We start from the raw sequence: 17652 nt of genomic DNA on the forward strand, positions 1-17652 counted from the left end.
TAAATCAAAAATTTGCACCCTTAGAAATCCTGAAGGTGGTGATTGGTTTTCGGGGTGCCGTGCGCGACTAGACTCCCAAAAAGTCCCACACACGTGGTATCGCCATACTCGGGAGAAGTAGCGGAATATATTTTGGGGTGCAATTCCACATATAACCATGGCATGTGTGAGCAATATATCATTTAGTGACAACTTTTTGTAAAAAATTTTTTTTTTTTTTTTTTTGTCATTATTCAATCCCTTAGGACAAAAAAAATAAATATTCAATGGGCTCAACATACCCATCAGCAATTTCCTTGGGGTGTCTACTTTCCAAAATGGGGTCATTTGGGGGGGATTTGTACTGCCCTGCCATTTTAGCACCTCAAGAAATGAGATCGGCAGTCATAAATTAAAAGCTGTGTAAATTCCAGAAAATGTACTCTAGTTTGTAGACGCTATAACTTTTGCGCAAACCAAAAAATATACGCTTATTGACATTTTTTTTACTAAAGACATGTGGCTGAATAAATTTTGCCCTCAATGTATGACTAAAATTTAGTTTATTCGATTTTTCTTATAACAAAAAGAAGAAAATATCTTTTTTTTTCAAAATTTTCGCTCTTTTTCCATTTATATCGCAAAAAAAAAAAATCGCAGAGGCAATCAAATACCATCAAAAGAAAGCTCTATTTGTGGGAAGAAAAGGACGCAAATTTCGTTTGGGTGCAATATTGCATGACCGCGCAATTACCAGTTAAAGCAGCGCAGTGCGAAATTGCAAAAAGACCTCTGGTCCTTAAGGTGTTTATTGGTCCGGAGCTGAAGTGGTTAACACAGTCAGTGTTGATGGGAAATGCCTCTTACGAAGCTATTGTGCTCTTCCAGGGTGGGGGCGCAGGGAGCTGTCCTTGCCAGGAGAACACAGTGATTATTGCTACAGTTGGCAATAATTGCATGCAGAAATCCGACATGTTGTTTTTACCCTAATCGATCCATAGGCTGCCCATACACAGTTCGAATCTCAGCCGATTCCTACTGAACCGGCTGAGATTTAAACCGTCTGTGGACTGCTTTATGGTAAACCTTTTACCTTCATTTTGATTTTCTTTTAAACCAATCATTGACATTTATTTGATCTGATTAAATTTCAGTATATTAAAGCAGGTGTGTTGAATTTTAACTTATTTTTCATCAGATATTTCAGAACTTAAAATCCAAACCCATTAAGAAAACTTGCATATAAAACAATAATTGTTGCCTTCTTTATTTTAGTCTAGCATACTTTCTCCTGTTTTTCCTGCCAAGATCTAAGGCTTATAATGTGTGCTGATTCTTATTTCCCAGCTCCCAGAAAAGGCAATATTCAAGGTTAAGCAACACAACTCGGCACATTTCATAGTGTCTGAATGGCAACTAGAAGAGGCACAAGTGTTTTGGGCTAAAAAGGAGCACAGTCTTGCCTTAGGGATTCTCAGTCAAATGGTGGACAAGCTGGAATCAAACAGTTTAGAGGTATGTTGTTCCCTGTCATCAGTCCTGTTATCCCAATAGAAGTGGTATTTTGAAAGGGGCTTCATAAAGCTGACTTATGTTTTTATTTCAAGGTTGAGAATGACCCAAATCTTCAGCTGATTTATGTAGAGTGTCTGAGGTTAAGTGGAAACTGGCTCTCAGAAACATGTCTGGCAAGTCCTACAGTCATTATGCAGAACTACCTGGAAAAGGTAAAAAGTAGCTAGATTTCATGTGAAAATGAGTAGAACAGTCATTGGTAACCTGGGTTCTGGTCCTGATTGTATGCTATACAGTATATTTCAGGGTTAATAATTGCCTTTCGTGCTAATCATTATATAATGCTTAGCCAATTTCTTTCTTTCATTGGCTTATATCTTGTTGGCCTTTCTTGACCACGACCACGGTATAAAGACATCAAAGCTGGGATGTAATTAGATTCCCCTAATTACTGTAAGGACACAGATAATGAAATATACTAAGGAATGTGTTCAATAGTGTTAGAACCCTATTTTTTACCTGTTTTTCTATCTATGGACGGTTCCTGCTAGGGTTTTTTTTTTTTTTTTTTTTTTTTTTTTTAAAGGTAAATTTTTATTCGTTTTTTACAGATAACAAAATCGCATGGTGCATACAATAATACACTTGATATCAGTCGTAAAATACAGAGTAACATCGTATATCAGTAGCTGAATGAGCAGTAAAGATAAGACAATGGAGGCAACTACATATAGCCTCCTTATGTATTCTCCTTCTAGAAGTAAAACCAGAGAACACCTCTTGGCCTCGGCGGGACCCCCCTCTCCCCCCAGACACCCCTTACGGGATCTATTCTGTGTCCGGGGGGAGAGCAGACCCCCCCCCGAGGTGTGGACTGAGAACCCAACCGTATGAGAAACAGCATGTTAGGAAACCATATTACGGAAGTTACTTAAGAACAACAATCTAACAGTGCAACTCTCTAGTAGTGAAACGGACAAAACCTGACGAAACCCTGACAAATGGCGTCGAAACATATCAGGGTAAAGAGGGTCAAGTGCCCAATGGAAGAGTATTTGTAAGTGTGATCCATGTGACCCAGGGCCTCCATTTTTGGAGGGCCTGGCTTTTAAAGGGACTACTCCGCGCTATTGACATTTCGTATATGTGATGTAGATGCGTGGTACTGATCACCTCTGAGAGGGTCGGTGGAGCGGGATTCCTCCACCTTCTGGTGGTGCCTAGTCTCGCGGCCAGCAGGATGTGTGAAATGGAGTGTCTCACCTTCAACGGATATTGATCCAGAGTCAGGGATAGTAGAGCTAGGTCAGGGCGAGGGGAGATTGTGACTTGGGATACATCGGATATTAATTGGAATATTGATTCCCAAAAGGAAGTCAGCATGGGGCAGCTCCAGAAAATGTGGAGCATATCCCCCTTGTTCCCACATTGCCTCCAACAGAATGCGGAGTGCTGAGCAGAAAATTTAGACACCCTATCTGGGGTTAGGTACCATCTTTGAGATAACTTAATAGTCAATTCCCACAAGGCGGTGCATCTAGTGTGACGGTAGGTGGCTTTGATAGCTGTGGCCCATTGCTCAGTTGAGTACGTGTTGTTTAAATCTCTCTCCCATTTAAGCATAGGAGAAGATTTATCGAGTATGTGTTTTTGTTGGAGTAGGGTATAGAAGAGCGAGATGCCCTTGTGTTTGCAAGTCGGGATTGTAAGAAAGGTCCACGCAGGGTGGGGTATTTTACATGTCCAGTTAGGGGAGGATTGGAGGTAATGTTTGGTCCTCAGATATAAGTAGAGATCCATGTCTGGTAGGCTGTATTCACGTTGTAGGACGGGGAAGGATTTGACTAGCCCCTCTGAGAAGAGGTCTTCTATATGTATTATACCCTTAGAGTGCCAAGATGTAAAAGATACCAGGTCGATATTCTTTTGGAGAACTAGTAGTGGGGTTTTAAGGGTGGCCCTGTTAATGTGATTGGTGGTTAGATGTAAGAATCTGTTCCAGATCCGGAGAGTGGCTAGCATCGTGGGGGGGGAAGTGCGAGTTCTTAAAAACAGGTGGTGTGGGGGATAACAACCAGGCAAGGAGATGATGACCCGGTGTAAGCGATGCTTCTAACTGTCCCCAAAGTGTGCGTTGAGTAGGAGTGGTCCATTCACGCAGTTGCGTCATTATGACTGCCATATAGTAGTCGTGGAAATCAATGTAACCTGCCCCCCCTGCAGATCGAAGTTTGACAAGATGTTTATGCGCGCTTCTGGCCTTCTTACCTTGCCATATAAAAGCGGATAGAGTAGTTTGTAATGATCTGAGGTAGGAGAGGGGGATGATAATCGGCAATGTCCTAAATAGGTACAATATTTGGGGTAGATGGAGCATTTTAAAGGCTGCAAGGCGGCCCAGCCACGACAGCTCAAAGGACGCCAGTTTGCGGAGGTCATTCTGTAATTGAGTGCGAAAGGGGATGAAGTTGTGACCGAAAAGGTCTGTCGAGTCCTTGGTTAATTGAACCCCCAAGTAAGTAATGCACTTATCAGCCCATGAGTATGGAAGCTGATTTTGTAGCTTAGATCTGGTAGAGATGTCTATGTTTAGGTTCAGGATTTGAGATTTAGCCTCATTGACTTTGTAAAACGATACTTCGCTGAATTGCTCAAGGGTCCTTTGAACTGCCGGGAGGGAGGCGGCGGGGTTGGAGAGCATGAGAATCACGTCGTCCGCGAATAAGCTGATCTTATGAACGTATTTACCTATGGTTATACCTTGTATTTGATCACTCACTCGGATAGATTGAGCAAGGGGTTCTATCACTAGATTGAAGATTAGGGGGGACAGGGGGCATCCCTGTCTAGTGCCATTGGAGATTCCAAACGGGGATGAGAGCGTGTCTGCCGTGAACACTCGGGCAGAGGGAGAGGAGTATAGGGCCATAATAGCACTATAAATGGTTCCGGTAAACCCAAACTTTCCCAGTACCGCCGACAGGTACCCCAAATGTACCCTGTCAAACGCTTTTTCAGCGTCTAGGGACAGGAGTACAGAGGGGGCACCCGTGAGCGGCACCTGGTGGATGACATTCACCATACGCCTGGTGGCATCAGAGGCCTGGCGTCCCTTTGTAAAGCCAGCTTGATCGAGATGTAGAAGGGCTGGGATAATATCCAATAGTCTGTTGGCGATCATTTTTGTGTAGATTTTTATATCGACATTGAGTAGGGAGATGGGGCGGAAATTCTGGGGCGTATTAGGATCCTTGCCCGGTTTTGGTAGGGTTATTACGATTGCACTCAACATTTCTTTGGAGAATGAGGAAGATTGGGCTGCCGAGTTGTACACCTTGCCAAGTTCAGGGGCTAGTAATTTATGGAAACGTTTGTAGTATTCCCCACTGAATCCATCAGGACCAGGGGCTTTAGCGCACGGGAGCTTAGTGATCGTGAATGCTATTTCAGGGACCGTGAATGGCGCGTTAAGGCTGTCAAGTTGGGTGGGTGATAAGGCAGGGAGATCTATTTTGGATAGGAATCTCAGAATGTCATCTTGAGTGGGTTGTATGGTACCTTCGTCTGTTTTAAGATTATAAAGATCGCTATAGTACGAGCTAAATGCGTCTGCGATTTCAGTAGGTTTAAGAACTTTAGCTTTAGTGTGAGGGTGGAATAGATAAGGTATTTTGGATTTAAGCCTGTGACCTTTAATGCGCTGGGCCATTAGTTTACCCGCTTTATTGCCCGTGGAATAGTTAGAGGCTTTTAGTTTGGTGTATGATTTTTCAAATGACTCTAATAACAATGACCGCAGTTCATGGCGGAGTTTAAATATCAGTGATTGGGTAGCAGGGGATGGGTTGCGTTTGTTAAGAGATTCAGCAGCCGCTATATCGGCTGTCAGTTTGTCTAAAAGTTGAGATCTTTTTCTCTTTGCTCTGGCTCCTGCCTGAATGAGTACACCTCTAATAACCGCCTTGTGGGCGTTCCACACTACCTCCGGATCGGATACAGATTGTGAGTTAGTAGAAAAGAATTCCTCAATTTGTTGCTGAATATGCGAGGCCACAGTCGGATCATTAAGGAGATAGTTGTTTAACCTCCACAGTGTGGGGTTATTTTGGCGCAATTTCGAATTGATGGTAATACTAATAGGAGCGTGATCCGACCAGGTGGTAGTGTGGATCGCCGAGGCTGATACATTTGAAAGCAGATATTTATCGGATAAAAATAAATCTATGCGTGAGTAGGTGTTATGACGCGGCGAAAGGAATATATAGTCACGTTCGGTCGCATGACAACACCTCCATATATCATACAAATCATTAGCTTGAAGAAAGCCCTCTAGTGGCGAAGTAAGTCTCTTACAACCTGCTGTAGAGTCCATAAGGGGATTGGGGATGATATTAAAGTCACCACACCAGAGGACGTGCCCCTGTTGAATAGCTTGAACCTTCTTCCATAGGGATTTAATAAACTGCATTTGGCGAAAGTTGGGGGCATAGAGGGACACTAGAGTGTACAAAGTGTTGTTCATCTTGCATATTAGGATAATGTAACGGCCCTCATCGTCCGTGATGCATTGCTGGAGATGAAAGTCAACAGTGTCCCTTATAGCAATGAGAACACCTCTTTGCTTTTTCGTAAAGGATGATTTGAAGATGTTAGGAAACAGTTTGTGATGGCACGTAGGTGAAGAGTCCAAGGTAAAGTGTGTTTCTTGAACACAGAGCACGTCACCCTTGAGTGACATGGCCGTCTTCCATAGAGACGCACGTTTAGCCGGGTGATTTAAGCCCTTAGCATTCAGGGATAAGATAGTGAATGACATGGTGGTAAGAGAGCGTGAATGAGATTTAGATACACTTACAGTTTGAAGACAGCTAGTCCAACAACCGCTGGATAATGTTGTACCTTAGACGCACAGGGGGTTGCTGTGGGTAAGTCGTAGCAGGGATCACGGTGGGAGAAGCAGTAGTTGGAGAAACGATATCTGAGGTGTGAAGTGTCCTCTATCAGTTACGTTGCTTCAGGTGTAGGGGTATCGGAAGTTCAGAAAAATTAACTGGAGCTGAAAACAAAAACACACAAAAAGAACAGGAAAAAGAAGAAAAACAGAACAGCAAAAATGCAGCTGGTCGAGGAGCAGCTAATAGTGGCTGGACGGTGCTGCTCAACAGGTCAGCTAACACCCGTTTCGAACGGGAGCTGACTAAACAGGGGGGTAGAGTCTAGGTTCAAGTAGAAGCGAGCCTGAGGCCGGCCCGGATTATACATTGTAGCTCACACTGGAACGGACAAGATAGCTCACTTAGATTGGGGTGGAAGACGTTCCCTCTGACGGCTTTGGGGAGGGGAGGCTTGCCTGTTAGATCCTGACTGGTTATTCTGAGGCGATTCCTGGTGGATACCCCAGGAGTTGAGCAATTTCAGGCCTCCTTCCAGGGTAGATATTGTGTGAGGAATGCCATTGTAATTTACCATAATGGTAGCCGGGTGGCGCCACTTGTATAGCACTTTGTGGTTGGTAAGAGCTTTGGTGATTGGTTTCAGTTGCCTCCGCATCTGAAGTGTGTATTGTGATAAGTCGGCAAACAGCTGAATATCTGCGTAGGGTGCAGGGAGAGTGACCAGAGCCCTGGCCTTGGATAGTATCTGCTCTTTCGCCTGAAAGAAGTGAATTCTCAGAAGGACATCTCGTGGTACTGACTCCGCTAGGTGTTTTGGCTTAGGGATTCTGTGGATGCGGTCTATTGTCAGCTCTATGGGGGAGAGTTCAGGTAGCATGACAGCAAACATAGTGCTAGCAAACTTGTGGAGATCTGCGGGGGGGCATCGTTTCCGGTATACTGCGAATTTTCACATTATTGCGGCGAGAGCGGTCCTCGAGGTCCGCTAATTTATGTTTGATCCATTCTGAATCCTCCTTTTGTGCCATGCACGAGTCCACTAAATCATTTACAGTCTCTGTACATTCCTCCATTTTGTCCTCCATGTACTGCACCCTATCCCCCATGTGCCTCATTTCTGCTGAGAAGTTATGGATCAGTGATGACAAGTTAGACATGAGGGAGGATTGGAGTGATAGTAACATGTCTTTCATGGTTGAGTCCAATACTGGCTGGCCTGATGTGGGAAATGCCGCTATGGAGGACTGGAGTGAGGCTATTGCAGTAGAATTGTGGAGATTTGTACTCACTGCGGCTCCGGCCTGGTAAGCTGTATCCAGGCGCATCCGTGCCTTGGCTGGGCTCTGGGAATTCGGTGTACGTGGAGGAGAGTCCGCCTGGGGTGAGGATGTGTGACCGCCCGATATTTCTCCTGGATCTCCATCAGGAAGGTCTGTATAGGCCGTCGAGCTCCGCGCTGCAGCTCCGGCGGCGCCATCTTGTCTAGGCCCTCCGCGCTGAAAGGAGAGGGCTGTCAGCTTTTGGACTTTCCGTTCGTCTTTCCGCTTGCGGGAGGACATGCCGGAGGGACGTGCGGATCTCCCGGTGTGTGATGATCGGTTCGGCGGGAGAAATCTTGCCCGTTTTGCGGTGGATGTCCGGTCGGCTAGCGGGAGCCCTAAGCACGAGCGTCCATCCGGCTTGTGCGCAAACCACGCCCCCCGGGGTTTTTTTTTTTTTTTTGTGAAGTTTCTTACTTTAGGTCCCAGCAATCAGGCCACTTTGAAAGTTTATTAAATCTGAACAGTTCCTCATGGTAGATGACTTAACATGATATAACAAGAACAGACATCTTTACATAATCACATCATGGCAAGTCATAATTACCATAAGGCATTCAGCTAATGCTTTGAACAGCAAATAAAAGGCAACGACACCAAACAACTATATACACAGTGCTGTGAAAAAGTATTTGCCCCCTTCCTGATTTTTATTTATTGTTTTTGCATTTTTGTCATACTTAAAGTGGAATTTCCGCTTATCGGATTCCTAACACCCCCCCCCCCTCTGGTGCCACAATTGGCGGGGGGAGCGGGCCCTGTTCCCTCTTCCGTCAGACCTTGCCACGTCAAGGTACGTCAAAAGTCCAGCCCTCCCCCTTCTCCCCCCCGCTGCCGGGCCAGTAAGAGAGTGCAGCGTGCTTTGCGCATGTGCAGTAGGGACAGGATCATTTGGTTGGTTACAGGCTGGTCATAAATTTCTTTGGTTTTGTTTTGCATGCATTGCCCTTTCACATGTTCCTTGCTGCAAAGACCAGTCGTAGGTGAGGGCAGTGGCCATTTGTTAAGCTGAAAACATATATGCCTAGAGTTCTGTTGCTAAACACCTACAAGTATCCAGAGGTAGACTTGTACCACAAGAAAATTAAAGCAATCATCTAATGCACAGTGCTGTAAAAAAGTATTTGCCAACCTCCAAAATGGCTGACTTAAAACAATTCTGCAAAGAGTGGGCAAAAATTCCTTCACAGAGATGTTAAAGACTCATTGCCAAGTAACGTTTGATTGGAATTGTTGCCACCAAGGGTAACACAACCAGTTATTGGGAGCATTATTCCATATTCTCCTTGCTGAAAGGCCAGGTATAGGCGAGGGCAGTGACCATTTGTTTGTAGTGTTAAAATATTGGTGAGGGAACACACTGGACACTTTTGCTGCCATGGCGCTATGTGCTGCATGTCCAATGCACCCCTGTGCCTTTAAGGAGGGGTGAGCTCCATCCAGACTCACCTGCCTTCTGCCTGTCCATTATAATGCATGTGCTTTACTGTGGAAGGTCTCTGAAAATGCTAGGATTCCTTGACGAGGCTCCATAGCTTACACATTTATTTTCAAATTTGTGCAAACTAAACCCCAATTTTTAATGCATACTTTAGACAGGATAATTTGGTTGATTGTAGGCTTGTTGGTAAGTTGAGCTAGGAATTTCTTTGGTTTTGTTTTCAGCTTAAGCCTATTACATATGAGCCGAATGCTGGGTGACATTGGCCGGTTTAATAAAAACCGACTGGCATTCGGCCCCTGTGTATGGCAGCTGGTTTGACAGAAGCTGACCATTCCAAGCATGCTAAATAACCAGCAGCTGACCGGCTGCTGATAAGCACTCTGAGCTGAGTGTGGGAGATTGCTGTACTCACATTAGATTGTTAGTACAGCTGCTCCGCCCTGAGCTGTTTTTTTTTTTTTTTTCGTTGAATGAAAAAAAAGCTTAAGTCGCGAGTTTCTGTAGCTCAGGAAATGGACCTCCCTAAATTCTCTATATGCTTAAGGCATGGGATGCAAGTCTAGCAGGGGCTAATCTGTGTCAGACACTGCTAAGGCTACTTTCACACTGGGGCGTTTGGGACGTCAGCGGTAAAGTGCCACTATTTTTAGCGGCGCTTTACCATCTAGCGGCCGAAAGGGGTTAAAAGTGCCGGCAAAGCGCCATTTTGCCAGCACTTCGGCAGCGTTGACCATTGATTTCAGTGGGCAGGGGTACTTTAGGAGCCATGTATACGCCACTCCTACAGCGCCTCAAAGATGCTGCTTGCAGGACTTTTTGTTAGCATCCTGCCAGTGCACCGTTCTAGTGGGAAAGCACTCGGACATTGGAGTGAGAGGAGAGACTCTTTACAGGCCTTTTGCAGGTGCTATTTTTAGCGCTATAGTGCCTGTAAAGAGCCTCAGTGTGAAAGCAGCTTAAGAACTGCACTTTAGTTCAGGAAGTAGATGCTGAACCTGGAGTGTGCATGAACCATGATGTCTCTCTCCTTTTGGAGAGAAAAACATTGGAATATATTTTATAGATGCTGTGATCTTTGTGAGAAATTATAAATATCAGGGAGTGTTACGCTTGCCTATTAGCATGCTTGCACATAAAAATATATACAATAAATATAAAAAGTCTACACATCCCTGTTAAAACGTCAGATTTCTGCGATCTAAAAAATTAGTTGAAGAATCATTTCAGAACTTTTTCCACCTTTTATTGTGACCTATAAACTGTACAACTCAATTAAAAAACAAACTGAAATCTTTTTGGGTTGTGCACACCGTCTTATAAATGGGGATGTAGCTGTGTTCAGAATTAAGCAATCGCATTCAAACTCATGTTAAATAGGAGTCAGTACACACCTGCCATCATTTAAAGTGCCTTTGATTAACCCCAAATAAAGTTCAGCTGTTCTAGTAGGTTTTTCCTGACATTTACTTAGTTGCATCCTACAGCAAAAACCATGGTCTGCAGAGAGCTTCCAAAGCATCAGAGGGATCTAATTGTTTAAAGATATCAGTCGGGAGAAGGGTACAAAAGAATTTCCAAGGTATTAAATATGCCATGGAACACAGTGAAGACAGTTATAATTAACCCTTTCCCGCCGAGCGCACGCAGATATGCGGCCCCAAATACCTGGGCTTTCTTCCGGGGGGGCGCATATCTGAGTACTTGTGCTCTGGCCGGGATCGCGCCGGTTCCCGTGCACGCAGCGAGGAGAACCGAGTGTCCGTTACACCTTCGGGTCTCGGACTAATGATTGACAGGTCGGAGAACCCACCCCCAGTCATGTGATTGCTGTGACAGCCAATCACAGCGAGCACATGAATGGGAAGCCTGTCAAACAGCTTCATAGTATCTTTCTCCTCAGATCGTCTGTGAGGAGAAATTGATACAGTTCAGAGAGTGAAAAAAAAAAAAAAAAGTAAAAATAAGTTCTAATCAGTCCACAGGTCTCAGAGTAGGCTCTGATCACCCCTGTTAGCATTAGTTAGGTTAGTGCAGTGACAGCTTCAGTTCAGTAATAGTGACAGTTTCAGTTTAGAGTATTTTGTATTGTCACCACTAGTGTCAGTGTCAGTAGTCTCAGCGTCAGCGATTGTCGCAGTTCATCTCAGCATCAGCGATTGTCGCAGTTCATCTCAGCGTCAGCGATTGTCGCAGTTCATCTCAGCGTCAGCGATTGTCGCAGTTCATCTCAGCGTCAGAGATTGTCGCAGTTCATCTCAGCGTCAGCGATTGTCGCAGTTAATCTCAGCGTCAGCGATTGTCACAGATCATCTCAGCGTCAGCGATTGTCACAGTTCATCTCAGCGTCAGCGATTGTCGCAGTTCATCTCAGCGTCAGCGATTGTCGCAGTTCATCTCAGCGTCAGCGATTGTCGCAGTTCATCTTAGCGTCAGCGATTGTCGCAGTTCATCTCAGCGTCAGCGATTGTCGCAGTTCATCTCAGCATCAGCGATTGTCGCAGTTCATCTCAGCGTCAGCGATTGTCACAGTTCATCTCAGCGTCAGCGATTGTCGCAGTTCATCTCAGCGTCAGCGATTGTCGCAGTTCATCTCAGCGTCAGCAATTGTCGCAGTTCATCTCAGCGTTAGCGTTTCGGTCAGCAGTGTTTTATTTAAAAAAAAATAATATATATATATAAGTTTTACATTTATTACTGTTTTAGTGTGTGGGGTGTAGTTTGTGCCCACACTGCCATTTGTGTCTGCGCAAGTGTGAGTTAGTGCCTCGGCCAGTATCAGTGCTCCTGTCCGTGTCATTGATAAGGTCAGTGTTTTAGGAACAAAGTTTTAGATTTTAGTAACAAAAAGGTTTACTTTTGCATAGTTTGGGGTCTGTAGAGTGCCTAAAAAAAATGGCAAGTAGGCGATATACTGTTGAAGAGGCATATGCCCTATTGTGCTCGGACAGTGAAACTGAGTTGGGCTCAGCAGATGAGGATTTCATCTGTGACAGTGAAAGTGTCAATTCAGGCAGCTCTTCCGACCATGAAAGGCCTGTTACGAGCAGGCAGCAAGATGACGTACAGGGTAGCACCCCATCAATTGCACAGCAGTACACCTCTCAGTGGATACCAGCAAACTCTTTCACCCCTCAAATACCAACATTTACAGCTTCACCGGGCATAAATATCAATGTTGAAAATTTTGGCCCTGTGGATTTCTTCAAGATATTTGTGGATGACGAGCTCCTACAGCACATGGTTGATCAAACTAACCTTAATGCCACCCAGTTTATAGCAAAAAACCCAACATCTTCTCACAGGAGGAGATGGGTGCCAACACACCTTACAGAAATCAAAATTGTACTGGGTGTTTTACTCAACATGGGCCTAGTCCGAAAGCCTACAATTCGGCTGTATTGGACCTCTAGTCCCGTCCATGCCACGCCAGCTTTTCCTGCAGTTATTTCAAGAGACCGCTTTGAAGCATTGCTGCGCTTTTTGCATTTTAACGATAATTTGCAGTGTCCCCCAAGCAGTGATGCCAGATATGACCGCCTGTTCAAATTGCGGCCCCTAATTTTTTCTCTGTCTAATAAATTTTCAACGGTTTATACCCCGGATCAAAATATCTCTATTGATGAATCCCTGATAAATTTTAAAGGCCGACTACATTTTAAGCAGTTCATACCATCCAAACGTGCCCGGTGTGGCATAAAATTTTACAAACTGTGCGAAAGCACAACAGGATATACATTTAGATTTCTGATCTATGAAGGACGAGACAGACAACTCAACCCCCAGGGCTGTCCAGACAATCTTGGAGTCAGTGGGAAACTTGTCTGGTACCTGATCCAACCTCTGCTCCACCAAGGCTACCATCTCTACGTCGACAATTACTACAGCAGTGTGCCACTTTTTAGATCTCTACATGCTGCTGGCACAGGAGCATGTGGGACCATGCGGAAAAACCGAAAAGAGTTTCCACAGCAGCTAGTGAGACAACGTTTGCAGAGAGGCACATCACTCAGTTACCAACAGGAGGAAATGATGGCTGTCAAATTCTCAGACAGAAAAGACGTCTATATGCTAACAACAATCCACCCAGAGGGCACAGTGACCGTAAAAGAACGGGGGTCAGCTACACAGAAAGAAAAGCCACTGTGCATTACGGCATACAACAAATACATGGGTGGAGTCGACCTCTCTGACCAGATCTTGCAGCCCTACCTGGTGCTGAGGAAATCTAAAACCTGGTATAAAAAAGTTTCAATATACCTTATCCAGGTGGCTATCCACAATTCATTTGTCCTTTATAAAAAATCTGGTGGTACTGACACCTTCCTACAGTACCAGGAAAAAATTATAGAATACCTGATGCTTCAAGCAGACCCCAGACAACCTGCAGAATCAGAGGATGTTAGAAGACTAACAGACACTTTTTGTGTCCTATCCCAGTCACAGCAAGCACCAAATTCCCCAGGAAGAAGTGTCGTGTGTGTGGCAAAAATGGCAAAAGATGCGATACTCGTTACCACTGCCCCACGTGCCCTTCCAATCCAGGCCTGTGCATCCACCCTTGTTATCAAATTTACCATACCATCCCGCATTATTAGAAACCAGAAATATTATTGGGATTTTCTCCCCCTGCTCACGGTCACAAAAAGGGGGGGACCGGGGGGGTATGGGGGCAGATGTAACATGTTACACCCATATTGAGGGTGTAACATGTTACAAAAGGTGAACTTATCCTTTTAAAAAGTAGCATCACACTGAAGAGTGCCTGTAATGTATACATTGATGAATTGCCCTCTTTGAATGCAATATATTTTGCACATGTATATAGTATCCCCATGCACATCAGAAGTTGGAGAATATATTTTCGGTTGATTTTTGGTGGTGGGTCAAAGTAATGGCACAAAATTTATAGCTAAATTGAAACATTTGTGAAAAAAAATGCAATTTATGTTTTTGCCTACCAAATTCAAAATTATTCCCATAAAAATTGAGAGGCTAAAAACCCAAGATTTACCCCTAGATAGATACCTTAGGGGGTCTTGATTGCAAAATGGAGGGATTTGAGGGGTAATTCCATTATTTGGATACCACAAAGTGTCTGTAATGAATTCATAGTACCTGAAATGTTAACTTGGATTAATTGCCCTCCTAAAGGCAAAATGTGCACTATGGTTTCTGGGCCCAATTATGGGTACAAACAACATATGACACACACATATGTGGCATATTTATTCACAGAAGTAATAGAAGAAGTTATTTTGGGTTGTTTTTTGGTGGTGGGTCATGATAGCAGAAAAAAATATACAGCCAAAATGTAAAAACTGTTATTTTTTTTACCTTTTTGTGTAGTTTTCCTTTAATAACAAAACTAAATGTATGAGTTATGTAATAAAATTTACCACCAAAAGAAAGCCTAATGTGTCCTGAAAAAAACAAGGTATAATTCACCTGGATACACTAAGCAGTTGTAAAGATATGTACAGTTTAACTAACACATGTCAAAATGGCAAAACTGAGTTCAGGCATTAAGGTTCGTTTTACCCTTAGTCATGAAAGGGTTAAGTGGAGAAAATATGGCACAACAGTGAAGAACAAGAACTGGATGTCCCTGTTGATGAAAAGACGAGAAGAAAACTGGTCAGGGATGCTGCCAAGAGGCCTACAGTAAAATTAAATGAGCTGCAGGAATAACTGGCAAGTACAGGCTGTGTAGTACATGTGACAACAATCTCCCGTATTCATCATATGTCTGGGTTATGGGGCAGAGTGGCAAGACAGAAGCCTTTTCTTATGAAAAAAAAACATCCAAGCCCAGCTAAATTTTGCAAAAACATATCTGAAGTCTCCCAAAAGCATGTGGGAAAATGTGTTCTGGTCTGATGAAACCAAGGTTAAACTTTTTGGCCAAAAGATGTTTACGCAAACACATTGGACATCACCAAAAGAACACCATACCCACAGTGAAGCAAGGTGATGGCAGCATCATGCTTTTTTTCTTTTTTTCTTCACCGGGAACAGGGGCCTTAGTCATGGTACAGGGAATTATGAACAGTTACAAATACCAGTGAATATTGGCACAAAAGCTTCAGGCTTCTGCTAGAAAGCTGAATCAACAAAGGAATGGCTTCACCAGAAGATGAGTAAAGTTTTGTAATGGCCCAGCCAGAGCCCAGACCTGAATCCGATTGGAAATCTGTGGGGTGATCTGAAGAGGGCTGTGCACAGGAGATGCCCTCACAATCTGACAGATTTGGAGTGTTTTTGAAAAGAGTGGGCAAATATTGCCAAGTCAAGATGTGCCATGCTGATACTCATACCCAAAAAGACTGAGTGCTTTAATAAAATCAAACGGTGATTCAACAAAGTATTAGTTTAAGGGTATGCACAATTATGCAACCATTTTATTTTATTTTTACAGGTTGTTGTTCAACTGGGTTGTACAGTCTAATTTTTTTATATCATAGAAACCTGACATTTTAACAGGGTTGTGTAGACTGTTTAAATCCACTGTTTGCGATGGGTATTTAATTAAACTCTAATTTGGATTGGTGGCAGAAGCTCGAGATTTAAGGCTAGGCTTAGATCAGGAATGCAGTTAATTGAAATTTCACAAGGCATGCACGGCTTGGTCCAAAAACATGCTCAAATATTTTATTTCTAAAATGAGATCACATTAGTTAAAAAGAAGATCTAGTTTGTTTTTCCATTTTACAGGCTGTGGAAGTTGCAGAGGACTTCAGTAGTGGTAGCAGTGATGAGCTGCAGGAGGTACGGATGAAGGCATTCCTCTCACTAGCTCGTTTTTCAGATGCCCAATATCAAAGAATTGATAATTATATGAAGTCATCAGAATTCGAAAACAAGCAGGCATTACTCGCAAAGGCCAAACAAGAGGTAGAACTAATGCGACAGCACAAGGTTCAGACTAACAGGTGAGTGTTTACTTCTGTCTGACTTATATGGCTTTATTTAAAAACGAGCAAAAAAAAGTTATTTTTTTTGTAAGGTGCTTCATATTATGAAAGCAGATGTGATCACATTTTACATGATTTTTATTTAAAGTTTTAATACTCGTATTTTATACAAATATGCTTGTGGAAGCTCTGTCTGTAAATCGGGGAGTGTGGTCAGTATTGCTAGCCATACAGGACAGGACAACTGTCAGCACCACCAGGCTGGACAAAAGTCAGTTTAAAAATTGGCTGAGCTTGGTGGAATATTATCAGCTGGACAGTGACTGCATCCTATCAGATGCAGTTACTGCTTAGGTATTCAGATAGTTCCAGGTGCTGTGGCTACCTGAATACTATAGCTGGCAATGCAGATAAATGTAGCCATGCTGTTTAGCATGGATAGAAGAAACGTTTGCTTTTCTCTTATTCAGCCCATTGAGTATCTAGCAGTGTATGGCTAGCCTATCGCTACTGACCAATTGCTGAGATTACATAAGAAGTTATTAGACGGGGCGCATGCGTGGAGTCTGGGGGAGCGGACATGTTACCCTAGAGCTCCGCTCAAGGGATGAGCACACCGGAGAATCACTGGTTCCAGTGGCACCGCAAATGATACCCGTTATTGCCTCTAACCTTACAGGGTTCTCAGGCACCATTATCATGGTCCTCAGGGGCCAGAAAATTAAATATAAGGCCGTTTCCAGTAAGGAAGCTCCATCCAGGCCGTTATCTAAGATGGCGTCAGCAGCCTCCTCACAGCTCAGTACACCGTGCGGCCTCAAGCCTCTGAGACACAGCATGAAAACACAGGATTTTGCTGGTGAGTCTGACTCTGATGCTCGGTAGTTCAATCTACCATGTTCAAACAATTTGAACGTATGTTACAGAAAGCCCTTAAGCAGACATCTGACCACATAACTGACAAGCTGACAAGGGAAATTAGAGAGCTGCGACAGAGGACAACTGAATTAGAAGTGCGGATGGATGAAATTGAGAATCACACTCAACATTATATCTCTGAGTTTCTCTAGGATGAAAATCTGATGCTACAGTCCCGTTTAGAGGACCAGGAAAACAGAGATCACCGTTCTAATCTGAGGATCAGGGGGATTCCTGAGTCTATTCTAGATTTACAGGCTACTATGGTAGCCCTCTTTCAGGAACTGCAGCCTGGCATTCCTGTAGATAGATTAGAGATGGACAGGGTGCATCAAGCTCCAACCCCACGCAAAACTAACGGTCCTCCCAGGGACACAATAGCTAAATTCCATTACTTCTGCACCAAAGAGCAACTGCTTTCAGCAGATAGAGGAAAAGACACTCTCAATTTTCAAGGACACCCATACCAGCTCTTTGATGACCTCTCTCCACTCACAGTGGCCAAGAGATGTGCACTCAAACCCCAATTGCATGTACTCCAACATAATCAAATTGCATACCACTGGGGGTTCCCATTCTCACTTCGCTTTACCCATCTTGAAACCAAGTATGTTTGTTGCTCTTCAGAGGAACTACAGTCAGTTTTGATTAACATGGGCCTGGTGGATGAA

At 43.8% G+C, this 17652-nt stretch overlaps 1 protein-coding gene across 1 annotated transcript in view; it reads left to right on the top strand.

Annotated features, from left to right (window-relative positions):
• Nucleotides 1–17652, top strand: part of ATM (ATM serine/threonine kinase) — a 299675-nt gene that overhangs the window by 207033 nt on the left and 74990 nt on the right. Inside the window, exons 47-49 of the mRNA XM_077483959.1 lie at nucleotides 1327–1494; nucleotides 1587–1706; nucleotides 15864–16081. Of these exons, the coding sequence (XP_077340085.1) occupies nucleotides 1327–1494; nucleotides 1587–1706; nucleotides 15864–16081 (506 nt within the window). The remainder of the gene's footprint in view (nucleotides 1–1326; nucleotides 1495–1586; nucleotides 1707–15863; nucleotides 16082–17652) is intronic.

The sequence above is a fragment of the Lithobates pipiens genome, unplaced genomic scaffold (genome assembly GCF_037356315.1).
Source record: "Lithobates pipiens isolate NorthernLeopardFrog02 unplaced genomic scaffold, aLitPip1_a1.2 Scaffold_16, whole genome shotgun sequence".
Lineage (NCBI taxonomy): Eukaryota > Metazoa > Chordata > Amphibia > Anura > Ranidae > Lithobates > Lithobates pipiens.